General features: G+C 39.7%; 1 protein-coding gene across 1 annotated transcript; it reads right to left on the bottom strand.

Moving 5' to 3' along the window:
- Window positions 1-12,497: 12,497 nt before the first annotated feature.
- Window positions 12,498-14,004, bottom strand: DMAC1 (distal membrane arm assembly component 1). Its single transcript, XM_010960652.3, has 2 exons — window positions 13,673-14,004; window positions 12,498-12,788 (listed from the first exon to the last, which is right to left on the bottom strand). The coding sequence occupies exons 1-2, from the start codon at window positions 13,944-13,946 to the stop codon at window positions 12,724-12,726; spliced, it is 339 nt and encodes a 112-aa protein (XP_010958954.1). The 5' UTR covers window positions 13,947-14,004; the 3' UTR covers window positions 12,498-12,723.
- Between the last annotated feature and the right edge of the window lie 394 nt (window positions 14,005-14,398).

Raw genomic sequence — 14,398 nt, 5'->3', positions numbered from 1 at the left:
TGCTTACTTAGGCTTCTAAGCCCTTAGAGTCACCTCAGTCTAATGGCCCCCTTGTTTAGTTAATTTAACAGGTGTGGAGTGTAAAAGGAAGAGCACTGTCAAAGATGATTTCTAGGCTTTTGATATGAGCATCTGGGAGCATGGAGATGCAGCTTTTTAAATGGGACGAAGAGATGGAGTGGATGTGAAACGTGAAAGGAGAAATCAAGAGGTTCTTGATTTTGGTTTTGGATGGGTTAAATTCAAGACACCTATTAGTCATCCAAACAGCAATGTCAAAAGACAGTTGAATATATGAGTCTGGAGGTCAGGAAGATTTGGGGTCCAGAGACGTAAATTTGAGAATCATTATCATTGACTTATTTAAGATCACCCTTGGCAGCCCTGAGATTTGAAGCCTAAACTTCTGCCTCCTTCTTTGTTCCATATCTGACTGTATCTAGATGACTTTAAACAAAACAGACTTGGCAGAAATTAGCATGTTATTCAAGTACTGTCTTAATTAAATATATATATATATCTTATATGAAATATCTATAGTATACATTACACACACATACATATATAACATGCATTCAAGGAAGTAAGTGAAGGCTAAATTCAGTAGGAAAAAATCCTGAATATAAAAGAGATCTTATAGTAATTTTTAAATATCAGCAGCATTTTCTGAACTATAAAAGAAAAGCCCTTAACTAGGCATGATGTTCCAACTAAAGTCCAAATAGAAAAAGAAAAGAATATAAGCTGGAGCACCTTAGCCAACTTGAACTCTGAGAGACAGTTGAGTACTTGAGAAATGCTATCAGTGTTAATGGATCTCAAGTTCAGGTATGTCTTTATTATAGACTAAGTAACATGGTTTTACAGAGGAAGTAAAATGTCACTAAAGTACACCTGGAGTATATAGTGGCCCATGAGCCCAGCTGGGATATTCCATTTGACTCTGATTGTTAGGAGGAATGGCTATGCTCCTAAACAGCTGGGGTGCTGACTAGAATAATCCTGGAAAGAGCTGCCATATTTCATGTCACAGGTCAGAAGAAAGGGGAGTGGAATCATGGAACAGTATGTGAATTATTGGCAGAAGGAGGGAGCACGGCTGATGGTTAATCCTCTGATTCAAAGGATTCAAAGCTGAAAGTCTAATTTAACAAGATTGTCTACAGGCATGCCTAGTTTTTTTGGTTTTTTTTACTTTTTTTCAGATTTTTAAAAAATTTTCATTTATTTTTATTTAAAAATGTTTTTATTGAGTTATAGTCATTTTACAATGTTGTGTCAAATTCCAGTGTAGAGCACAATTTTTTAGTTATACATGAACATACTTATACTTATTGTCACTTTTTTTTTTCTCTGTGAGCTACCACAAGATCTTTTATATATTTCCCTGTGCTATACAGTATAATCTTGTTTATCTGTTCTACATATGCCTGTCAGTATCTATGAATTTTGAAATCCCACTCTGTCCCTTCCCACCCTCCACCCCCTTGGCAACCACAAGTTTGTATTCTATGTCTATGAGTCTGTTTCTGTTTTGTATTTGTGTTCTTTTTCCTTTTTTTTTTTTTTTTTTTTTTTAGATTCCACATATGAGCAATCTCATATGGTATTTTTCTTTCTCTTTCTGGCTTACTTCACTTAGAATGACATTCTCCAGGAACATCTATGTTGCTGCAAATGGTGTTATGTTGTTGGTTTTTATGGCTGAATAGTATTCCATTGTATAAATATACCACATCTTCTTTATCCAGTCATCTGTTGATGGGCATTTAGGCTGTTTCCATGTTTGGCTATTGTAAATAGTAGGCATGCCTGGTTTTACTACACTTCAGATACTGCCTTTTTTTACATATTGAATGTTTGTGGCAACTTTGCATCAAGGAAGTCTAATGGGCGCCATTTTCCCAATGTATTTGTTTACTTTGCCCTTCTGTCACATTTTGGTAATTCTGCAATTTTTCAAACTTTTTCATTATCATTACATTTGTTACCATGATCTGTGATTAGCGTTCCTTGATGTTACTATTGCAAAAAGATTACATTTGCAGAATGATCAGATGATAGTTAGCATTTTTTTTAGCAATAAAGTACTATTTAATTAAGATATGTACATTTTTTAGACATAATGCTATTGTACATTTAATAGACTGCAGTATTGTGTAAACATAACTTTTACATGCAGTGGGAAACCAAAAAACTTGTGTGACTCACTTTATTGCTTTGGTCTAGAACCAAACACACAATATCTTCGAGGTATGCCTTTATTAGACGGCAAGCTCCAAGAAATCATAATGTTTATTCTAGGATCTGCATCACAGTGGTGTTTTTGAAGAGCTAAACTGGTGGAAAATGAAAATGTCTAATATTACAGAGAAATGGGATAACCTGAAAGATCTTGGATTTGGGATGTTTAGCAGCACCACTAGTGTAACTCCATTTTCTGAGTTGCACTGCCTATTTTTGAAAAATTACAAGTAAATAAGATGTGGTAAACACAGTTTCAAAGACTTACACATACCCATTTATTTTATTTGATCTACATGAAAAAGCCACAGGATGGGCAAGACAGGCAGGAACATCCCTGTTTTCCAGACGAGGAAGTGAGACAGTCACTAAGTGGTGGAGAAAGGGTTCAACACAGGGGAGTCATTTAGTGCACATGTCAAGGGAAAGCGTGTCAGTCCCACAGCCAGCTTGGTGAAATAAGCATCAAGCGTCGCAGGAAGCTGAGGCTGCTGTCAGTTGCCCTCCTCCCTCTCAGACAGGGATATATTTAAACCACATAATAATTAAACAAACTGGCAGCTGGCATATTCATAGAGCCAACTCTGGGGCCCCCTCCGAGGAACACTTCTTTCTAGATAGACTTTGTCTTTTCTATTTTTTATTTTTCATTTGCTCTTTATTTTAAAGTTACATTTCTAACTAAGTGAAACATTTTAAAATAAAAAATTGGAATGAATTGAGCCAAATCGCAAACACAAATGTGACTTGGATTTTACATTCAAAAAAAAAAATTCTGTCTTCCTGGCATCTGCACGATGTGACCCCAAACACCCAATCCCTTGGACACTAGTGTGGCAGCCCCTTTCCCACATCCAGAGCCTGAGTCCTCAGCTGACAAGAGGAGTTTTTATACTAATTAAATATTTATACAATTATACAATTAAATCAAAATATACTATTAAAAACAGTATCAGTGATCAGTTATTGACTGCTTAGTACATGACAGTCATTGAACACATGAGTCCCCATGAAAGCTCGGGGTGTGACTATTCACTTCTTATAGATCAGGGAGCTGAGACTCAAATAATGTAGTTTAGGGACAAGCTGCTTCCAACTAGCTGGCTCTAAAGCACACATTTTGTCTGCATTGTCCTTGTCCCTCTGAACCTCGGGCTTCCAAAGACGGAGTCACTGCATTTAATCCGAGGCAGACAAATTGAACTTCTGTTGTTTTAGAAGGCACAACCTAAACTGCTCCCTACCAGAAAGAAAGCTGGTTAGAATAGGCACACCTCCTTGAATTCTTAGAGAAGCAGTGTGGGAGGAGCATCCTGCAAAGGTTCCGAAGACCTGAGCTCACATGACCAGTCTGCTTGTTACTGGTGATTACAGAGTCTCTCGACTTCCCCAAACCACCTCCATTTCTTCATATGTAAAATGGGAACTATGGGAGATGCCCAGCTTATTCTCTTGCCCTGCTGTAGACCCAAGTGTGTGAATGAATGAAAGAAAATGACTTGTCAATTGAAAAACTCCCTACATGCGGGGATAGTGTGATTTTTTTTCCTCATTTGAAAAAAAAAATGTTGCCAGAATTTTCAGTATCCCTATTTCAACCACGGTAAAATCTACTCAAGTTTACTTATCTCCGCCTCTCACTTATAATAACTATACAGCAAAGGAAACTGTAATGGGTTTGTGCAGCAGAAGCCATGGAGAAAGGATCACGTTTTCACTAAATCATGAGAAAGTGCTGATTCTGCTGGTGCTGCCAACACGTGCCAAATGTGTCTGTCAGCTTGCTCTGCTGGTAACAGGTGTTCACAGGATGATGAGTATGGAGAGCAGGCCTCCCTCCAGTTTGCCTGTCTTTCACTTGTCTAGGTTTTGACAGGCGTTTTGCAGTTCTCTGTCACACAGTTCTAAGCATGGCTGCACAGCATGCCGCTTAAAACAACCCCAAGTCAGGAACTTGGAGTATATCCCCTTACAGTTTCGGTTTGATGACCTGCCTGGATAGGAGTGTGGGTAGCCTGGCTTCTTGGCATGTGTCTATTTTATTCATCCTCCTGCTGGGTGGCACCCAGGTCAAAAGTTTGTCCCACTGGTGACTAGGCTTTACTCTGGGTAAGATATCAGACTTGATTTCTGTGCCAGTGTAAGAAGATATAAAATATCCCTTTTCCTTGCTCTCCTGTACTCAGTGTATAAAACTTGCTTATATCACAATCACTTTGTAAAGAGTCTGGCTCTCCCAATTGACTCTCAACTTCTTTGAGCAAGGACTCTGCCATACTCCTAACTCACCTAGCAGAGTACTTGACATATAAACAAAGGCTAATAAATACGTATTTGGGCAGAATCTTAACACAATGCACCTGAAATGCCTGAAAATGGTAATTCCCTTGAAGGAAATGAGGCCAGATTTCTTCTAGATATTAGGACCTTTTTGGTGGTAACATGACCAGAATCTAGGGCTTTCACCAAAACTGGCCCCTGGTCCCTGGCTTAATGACTATTTCTGTAGTTGGCCATTATAGTCATAAAGTCATCATTCGGGTTTTATTGTGTGCACTTAGCTTCATACTTAGGTGGACACCATTAATATGTATGTGTATGTATATATATACACACACACACAATCTTGTACCTCCAGGTACAGGACAGAATGTGCATTTTTTATTGGTCTGCTTTGCCCACTCACTGATGGCACCTTTTCTTTTGCTGAAGTTTGTTATTATTCAAGACACAGCCTAAATAATGTGTTTTTTTTCTTTTTTTTTTAACATTTTTTATTGATTTATAATCATTTTACAATGTTGTGTCAAATTCCAGTGTTCAGCACAATTTTTCAGTTATTCATGGACATATACACACTCATTGTCACATTTTTTTCTCTGTGAGTTATCATAACTTTGTGTATATTTCCCTGTGCTATACAGTGTAGTCTATTCTACAATTTTGAAATCCCAGTCTATCCCTTCCCACCCTCCGCCCCCCTGGTAACCACAAGTCTGTATTCTCTGTCTGTGAGTCTATTTCTGTCCTTTATTTACGCTTTGTTTTTGTTTGTTTGTTTGTTTTTGTTTTTGTTTTTTAGATTCCACATATGAGCGATCTCATATGGTATTTTCCTTTCTCTTTCTGGCTTACTTCACTTAGAATGACATTCTCCAGGAGCATCCATGTTGCTGCAAATGGCATTATGTTGTCGGTTTTTATGGCTGAGTAGTATTCCATTGTATAAATATACCACATCTTCTTTATCCAGTCACCTGTTGATGGACATGTAGGCTGTTTCCATGTTTTGGCTATTGTAAATAGTGCTGCTATGAACACTGGGGTGCAGGTGTCATCCTGAAGTAGATTTCCTTCTGGATACAAGCCCAGAGGTGGGATTCTTGGCTCATATGGTAGGTCTATTCCTAGTCTTTTGAGGAATCTCCACACTGTTTTCCATAGTGGCTGCACCAAACTGCATTCCCACCAGCAGTGTAGGAGGGTTCCCCTTTCTCCACAGCCTCTCCAGCATTTGTCATTTGTGGATTTTTGAATGACGGCCATTCTGACTGGTGTGAGGTGATACCTCATTGTAGTTTTGATTTGCATTTCTCTGATAATTAGTGATATTGAGCATTTTTTCATGTGCTTTTTGATCATTTGTATGTCTTCCTTGGAGAATTGCTTGTTTAGGTCTTCTGCCCGTTTTTGGATTGGGTTGTTTATTTTTTTCTTATTGAGTCGTATGAGCTGCTTATATATTCTGGAGATCAAGCCTTTGTCGGTTTCACTTGCAAAAATTTTCTCCCATTCCGTAGGTTTTCTTCTTGTTTTACTTCTGGTTTCCTTTGCTGTGCAGAAGCTTGTAAGTTTCATTAGGTCCCATTTGTTTATTCTTGCTTTTATTTCTTCTAGGAGAAAATTTTTGAGATGTATGTCAGATAATGTTTTGCCTATGTTTTCCTCTAGGAGTTTTATTGTATCTTGTCTTATGTTTAAGTCTTTAATCCATTTTGAGTTGATTTTTGTATATGGTGTAAGTGAGTGTTCTAGCTTCATTGTTTTACATGCTGCTGTCCAGTTTTCCCAACACCATTTGCTGAAAAGACTGTCTTTATTCCAATGTATATTCTTGCCTCCTTTGTCAAAGATGAGTTGACCAAAAGTTTGTGGGTTCATTTCTGGGCTCTCTATTCTGTTCCATTGGTCTATATGTCTGTTTTTGTACCAATACCATGCTGTCTTGATGATTGTAGCTCTATAGTATTGTCTGAAGTCTGGGAGAGTTATTCCTTCAGCCTCTTTCTTTCTCTTCAGTAATGCTTTGGCAATTCTAGGTCTTTGATGGTTCCATATGAATTTTATTATGATTTTTTCTAGTTCTGTGAAATACGTCCTCGGTAATTGGATAGGGATTGCATTAAATCTGTAGATTGCCTTGGGCAGTGTGACCATTTTAACAATATTGATTCTTCCAATCCAAGAGCATGGAATATCTTTCCATTTTTTAAAGTCTTCTTTAATTTCCTTCATCAATGGTTTATAGTTTTCTGTGTATAATTCTTTCACCTCCTTGGTTAGATTTATTCCCAGATATTTTATTACTTTGGGTGCTATTTTAAAGGGGATTGTTTCTTTACTTTCTTCTTCTGTTGATTTATCGTTAGTGTAAAGAAATGCAACTGATTTTTGAATGTTAATTTTGTAACCTGCTACCTTGCTGAATTCTTCAATCAGCTCTAGTAGCTTTTGTGTGGACCTTTTAGGGTTTTCTGTATATAGTAACATGTCATCAGCATATAATGACACTTTTACCTCTTCTTTTCCAATTTGGATCCCTTTTATTTCTTTCTCTTGCCCGACTGCTGTGGCTAGGACTTCCAGGACTATGTTGAATAGGAGTGGTGATAGTGGGCATCCTTGTCTTGTCCCAGATTTTAGTGGGAAGTTTTTGAGTTTTTCACTGTTGAGTACTATGCTGGCTGTAGGTTTGTCATATATAGCTTTTATTATGTTGAGATATGTTCCCTCTATACCCACTTTGGCGAGAGTTTTTATCATAAATGGGTGTTGAATTTTATCAAATGCTTTTTCTGCATCAATTGAGATGATCATGTGGTTTTTGTCCTTTCTCTTGTTGATGTGATGTATTACACTGATTGATTTGCGTATGTTGAACCAGCCTTGTGTCCCTGGGATGAACCCCACTTGGTTATGGTGTATAATCTTTTTTATGTGTTGTTGGATTCTATTTGCTAAAATTTTGGTGAGGATTTTGGCGTCTATTTTCATCATAATGTGTTTAATTTAATTCATATCATTAAATCAATATTATGCAGGATTAAACTGAAGGAGGGATTTTCCTATTTGGGTTCTTGGGAAATGGAAAGGGACTATATACAACCACCCCTTCATCCAGCCCAGTGCTTCCTTGACTTCCCTTATTTCTTTTGAACGCTTGGGCAGTTATTCAGGCTAGAAAAGGGTAATCACATTTCATGCTTCAGAGCATGATGTGATCACAAGAAGGTTGGGAAGGACCTCTTCCCTCCCCTGTAGAGTTGTTTGGTTGGCCAAGTGCGCTAATTGGGGTGAGGGGTTGCTAAATTCCTGTGAAGTATCAGGCATTTGCAGCCGCAAGTTTCTCGCGAGTGAACTTGCAGGAATAGTGGTCTGATCTTCTGCGGCAGCATCACAGGATCACTGCAGAGAGTGCTGTTTCCATTTTTTCTCAGCTCCCCGCTGCTCTCTCTGTCCTTCAGAACTTGAGAATACATCTCCTTCCTTATGCAAAGAGAGGCCCTTAGTGCTGAAAGGGAATTTAGAAACTACCTAGTCCGATCTTCTGAACTTATGGATGGTAACATTTGTGATCTAAAAGGTTGTGACTTTCTCAAGAGCATATTAGGAGCTGGTGGCAGAACTGAGATTAGAACCTGAGTCAAATGTCCAGATGTTCAGGTATTCTTCCCGCTGGTACAGCCGAAATATGTTCTATACACGTCAGCCAGGTTCAACCACACCAATGATTCTCAAATGTAAGCAGTCATTTGAATCATCTACAGAGCTTGTTAAAATACAGGTTGGTAGGCTCCAATTCCAGGGCTCCTGATTTAGGGTGTAGGTCTGGCATAGGGCTAAGAATTTACATTTTTAATGAGTTTTCCAGTAATGCTGATGCTGCTGGGCAAGGGGTGATGGGTAACTGAGCTAAGAGCCACAGAAATACTCTAAAGTTGTCAAATAAAACAAATATTTTTTTCTTTCCTTATTAATTTGTTCAGCCCTTCATTCACTTATTCATCAAATATTTACTGAACACCAACCAAGTGGCTGGCATGTTTGCTGCTGTGGCTGGGGAAGGGTAACATGAAGATGCAAAAAGCACAATCCTCTTCTTGAGGAGTACACAATTGGTGGGGAGGGACATATGCATAACTAACTACTGAGCAATCTTTTAAATGCAGTGTTTTAAACTGAGACATGTTGTAAGATTGCTCTGTCTAGAGTGTGGAGGGCCGATGAGAGGGGAGTCCAGGAAACAAGGAGAAATTAAGAATCTATTATGGTAATCTAAATGAGAAATGATGTTAGCAGCAATGGGAATGGATAGGAAAGAACAGTAAAGGGTTAAAATAACCAGGACTTGTTAACAGATCAGAAGAATGAGAATAAAGAGAGTGGTAGATAATTCCACAGTTTCTGACTTTGACAGCTGATGAGATGGAAGTTCTATGGATGGAGATAGAAAACAGAGGAGCACTAATTGGTAGGAGGGAGATAAGAGTTTACTGAGACAAGCTGGGACTCTGGTGTCAGACATGTAGCGTGCCATGATGAGGCTGGAAAATAGAGTCTGAGGTTCAGGAGAATGTTCTAAGGTCAGGAGACAGACTAGGGTAAAGTCAGGGAATTGTCTGAGCCTGCTTAGGGAGATAAGAATTTCTTGTTCTGGATTAACAAGTAAATTGCTGTCAGAGTAGTAAGTGATATGATCTCAATTATAAAGAAGAAGAAACCAAGGGATTAATGATGCATGTTAAACTAAGGGATAACCAAGAAAAAAATGGAAAATCAGAATTTAAAATTTCTAATTTTGATACCTAAACATTTTGAGAATGGATGTTGAGAAAATGACTGTAGCAGCATGAATTCCCAGTTCCCAAAAAGTGCTCTTAACCAAGCTTAACCAAATTCATCACTTGAGGCTTTGGGAAAATTCTTACCTGCTCCAGGCCTCAGTCATCTTATCTGTAAAACAGGGTTGCTGAGAGGATTAAACAATACCTGCAGAGCACTTAGTCAGAATAATGCTTGGCACATAAAAAGGTTGCTGTCAGATTTTTTTTTATGTTTAGTAGTGGAACAATTGTTCCAGAAAACAGAAAATACAAACTATCCAAGTAAAACACCAGTAAAAGAACAAGCGAAGACCATAACTGTAAAGGCAAATGCTATTCAGATGGCCCCTTCTGGCTACTTCCTGAATACCCAGAATGAGGGTGTGTATTTGGTATGGTGTGCCATCTACTATGACCATGACAACACAGAACACTCCTGATTCCTGGTATTCATTGTCTACACTGTATAACAAATAACCACAAACTCAGCAACTTAAAACAAATTTACTAGCTCCCAGTTTCACGTTACTTTGCTTAAGGTCTCACTGGGCTGAAATCAAGGTATTGACCAGGGCTGCGGTTCTTGGTTCTCACACAGTCCTCTTCCAAGCTCACAGGTGGCTGGCAGAATTCACTTCCTTCCAGTTGTGGAACTAGGGTCCTTGTTTGTCTTTCAGCTGTTGGCTGGTGATCATTCTCAGCACTCCAGGCTGCCTGCAGTCCCTAGTCATATGGCCCCCACAGGCAGTTTTCAACGTGGATGGTTTCTTTCTTCCAGCCTCCAATGAACTTTTCATGCATTGACACCCCCCACCTCTCCTGCTTCTAATCCTTGGCTTCTCAGGTCTATGACCTCTGCACCAAGATTTAATGGATTCATGTGATTAGCCCATCTGGATAATCTCCTTAAGATCAACTGATCTGAGACCTTAATTATATCTGCAAATTTCCTTCACAGCAGTACCTAGAATGGTGTTTGACTGAATAACTGGGAGAAGGTGTATGGACATCCGGAGGCTGGGAACCTGGAGACCATTTTAAAAATCCTGCCTACCATGCTCCTGAAGTACATGCAAGTTCAGTCCTAGGACTAAGCAGAGATTTTTAGAGGCATTGCTACATTTAACATTTGCCCTTTTGGCTATTTCTCTACATTCCATTTACATATGAATGACAAGTTGTTGAATATCGCTAAGGACAAGTGACATACATCTAGGAGAGTGACATATTTTTCCCCTCAGGCTCTTAGGATACCTCTTAGTGATGTGTAATTATAGGTCCTTCACCTCTGACTCTTTGCCCCTAACACCTGTATAATCATTGGGTCAAGGCAAGGATTTATCTGTCATTTTAAAAAGTAGCTTTTCAACTCAGAATTGCTTACTATTCCTCACTTCAAGATTTGAGAATGTCGGTTTGATCAATGTAGCCCTGGCAGTAAATCAGTTGAGGCCAAGTCTGGTTTGAGGGGTAGTTGAACATATGCTTGCCCTGAACATATATTTAATTTAGGAGCAATATATTTTATGTTGTCAAATCAAGTGGCTTCATTCAAGAGGCACCTAATTCAGACACACCAGGCTGGGAAACCAGTAATAAAAAAGAGCAGGGAGCAAATGCTGAGCTGAGGGTGGAGGTAAAGTACAAATCATGGCTGAAATGCTTAACCTCTAGGGCCACCAGCAACAGCTGTCTCTGCAATTGGTCCTGGTCAGGTGAACTCCAGAACTTTTTAGATTGATCTGCATTTGGCACACTTCAGTGCTGCCAGCAACAGCTGTCCCAGCAGTTGGCCTAGGAACAAAGAGACCCCACACCTCTCCCCCCAGTACACAGCAAGATCCTAAGGATCAATCTATATTCAAGTCCTTTAAAACGTTCAGACCTATTGTTAGATGGTCACAGGATTCTAGACGAGTCAGTGCAATACACAAAGGGAACAAGAGATGGTATAATGATTACCTGATCATCTGGAGATAACAAAGTTTACATTATGTAAGGGTTGTGCTAAGTGTCTTAGATATCATGAGAAATGTCAGTGTTCACATGTATGTTCACATTTTGATCTATGTTCCAAAGATAACTGTAAGTGCATTTTAAATTACCCATTTTTGTACTTTTTCTCTTCTTTGCTAAAGGTAATTATGAGCCTTTATAAACTCTCATTTCCATGCTGTAAAGAGGTTCTAAAGTTGATAAATCGTAATTAAGCTGGTATTCTTGAGTTACTGAGTAATAATCCACTGACTCTTGAGCCTGTTAATCCTGCTCTCCCCACTTCATCCCCAAGAAATGAGAAGATAATAGGGGCACTAAGTGCACTTCCTGCTTGCAGGACTAAGGCCATGTCTCTTTTTCCCTCTGAAGACTCATCCTTAAAAAGAAACCTTGGGTCTCTGACATAGCTTTGGCAAAAATCAAAGTAAATTTTAGAACACACTTCAAAAGGAAAACAAAATTTTTAACTACAAACTCTAAGTAACCTGTTTTTGGAAGGGAGGGGCATTATTCCCAACTGCCTATAGACATGATGGAACAATACCTTGCTCACATCTGGTTAAGTGATTCCAAGTTGGGAAGAACCAAACATAGTTGGGCAATATAGCTGATGTGTGGGCAAGTTTATATGGAAAAACTCTTATTTGGTTAAATATTCACAATAGTACAAATTCTGGAAAAGACATTAAAATTATATTACAGTATTTAAGTGTTATTCTATGTATTCAGTAAGTCAAGCCAAGACCATCAAGTTAGATTTATGTAATTTGGGTTTAACCTAAGAAAATTTCAGGACTATAGCTGTCCATCAATAGAATGGCCTGCCTTTTAAGTAGGTAATAACTTGTCTTCATTGGTATTTTAGTTGATGATCATGTGTCATGGGCCTTTAAGGAAGTACCCTGCTTTGGGACCTCTCTGGTCCCTGCTAACTTAAAACTTCTATATGCACTAACATCACATAACTGAATTGTACTTCAGCTTATTGCATGATGCTTATCCAGGATTAGGTTGATAGTAGGTGTTGACCCAATTATGGGAGAGGGTAAAAGAACTATTTAAAATAAGTTTAGCTCACATTCCTATTTGGTTTATCATTTCCTTTTTTTTTTTAAAGTATACTCTCCTTCCCCAGATAAGACATAGAAACTCTTCTCTTCTCTGAGGGATTTATTGATCCCTGTGGAATCTGCAAAGAAGGCCACAAGCAATCACTACCAATGAATGACAATCAATCCATGTTTGTCTTTTCAGTCTTGTAGTATCCGCAGGACTGAAGTCTGTCAATGTCCATGTTTCTGTCCAGAATATCCATATGCTCTATGTTTGCTCTATGTCATGGGGACACGGAGAGATGACAAATTCACTGGTGGTACTTTCAACCAGCACGGAAAGCCTTCCCTTTGGGGTCTGAGAGTATGACTACACCCCAACAAGCCATGCCTAGGGGGGAAAAAAAACAGTACTTTATGTGTTATGCTGCACTTCAGTTTACCAGGTGCTTTCACATATGTCATCTTATATAACTATCACAATACTCCTTGAAGATTCAATCACCGTTATAACTTTCTTATAGAAGAGTGAAGCTCAGAAAAAGAAAGTTGAGAAGAAAAAAAAAATCCTGTTAATTCTCCAAAGCAAGAAAGGCACTAAAAGGGAATTGATCTGAGCAATCTAGTTAAGAAGGTAAGAGGTCTGAAAACCTAAAATTCTATTCACTCAACTGGTCTCAAGAGCTAAAAGAATCACTACATTTTACTGGAAGACATTTTGATAATAACTTAGTAATGGTACAAATAAAGTCTGTAGCCACAGCACCCAGTGGTAGACCTAGTGTGGGGGCTTTGAACAAATCTCTACAACATGCTTTCAAAGCCAAATTCTTAAACCAAGGTCAAGTGCTCTCAATTAGGCTTTCTCCACAATCTAAAGCAGCACAGGTTTTGGTGACACATAAACCTGGGATCAAAAGCTAGCTGTGTCTTATCCTGGATGTCTGACCTTGGACATGGTATTTCTTCTCTTTGCCTCGATTTATTCAACAGGAAAATGGGACTGCTATACTCATACCTATCTTTAATAGCTCTTAAGAAGATTGAGGCTAGTTAAGAATTCTCAAAAAATACTGTGATTTAAAGGGAAAAAATAAAAAAAGAAGAAACGCGTTCCAACAATTTCTCCCCGCCCTGTGTCTTACTGGGGAGAGGTCGGGGGGAGGGGAAATTGCCTCCCGCCACGTGACCAAACCGAGCGCCCTTCCCCCACCCACGTGGCCGCGCCCCTCATCTCCCTCTCCCCTAGCCCAACAGTAGTGCCCCGACTCTCACTGATGCCGAAGACCATCTGTGCAATAGTCCCTGGACCGGGGGCGTATCCCAGCTTCATGGGCTTCCGCGCCACCCAGTACACGTACCCGCCCGCCCCTATCAGCCCCGACCCGGAGAGCACGCGACAGCTCCAGCAATTATTAAATAGAGGGGATTGCGCTGGAGAGGTCGCCACTCCGGGTGCAGAGATGGGAGCGGGCTTGGCGGAGGAGGCAGCCTCAGGCGGTGCAGCGACCTTGGCGGAATCCAAAGGCTGGGAAACGAAGGAACCCATATCGAGGAACTCGGTTTCAGCCGTAGGAGCTTACGGATCGAACTGACGTAAAAGATGCGGCCGTAAAACGGGGCGCTGGCGCGCGCTGCACCGGAAGCAGCCTAAGGGCTGCTGGGAAGTGTAGTTCGTGCCTGCCCGAGACGAGAGAAAGGTCGAGAGGGTCTGTGGTGGCGGTTTTCTGTGGTGAAAACTTTGTCCGTGCCGGAGGCCGCTTTCCCCCACCTAGTCCTTTTAAGGATACTGACTTAGCGAATTCCCTAATTGCCTCAACTTTCAGTCTCCTTAGAGGAAAAGCCTGGCTTTCTAAATGTCCTGTCTGACACGAAAGGTGAGACCTCGGACATGTCACCACACACACCTGTGTGGAGATGTGTGACTCAAAAAAGAGTTCCAAGGGTTTTTTTGTTTGTTTGTTTTTGTTGGTTTTTAGTTTTTATGTTTGTGCTTAGCTA

The sequence above is a fragment of the Camelus bactrianus genome, chromosome 4, assembly GCF_048773025.1.
Source record: "Camelus bactrianus isolate YW-2024 breed Bactrian camel chromosome 4, ASM4877302v1, whole genome shotgun sequence".
NCBI lineage: Eukaryota > Metazoa > Chordata > Mammalia > Artiodactyla > Camelidae > Camelus > Camelus bactrianus.
The sequence above is the reverse complement of the archived record's forward strand: the minus strand, read 5'-3'. Positions and strand labels throughout refer to the sequence as shown.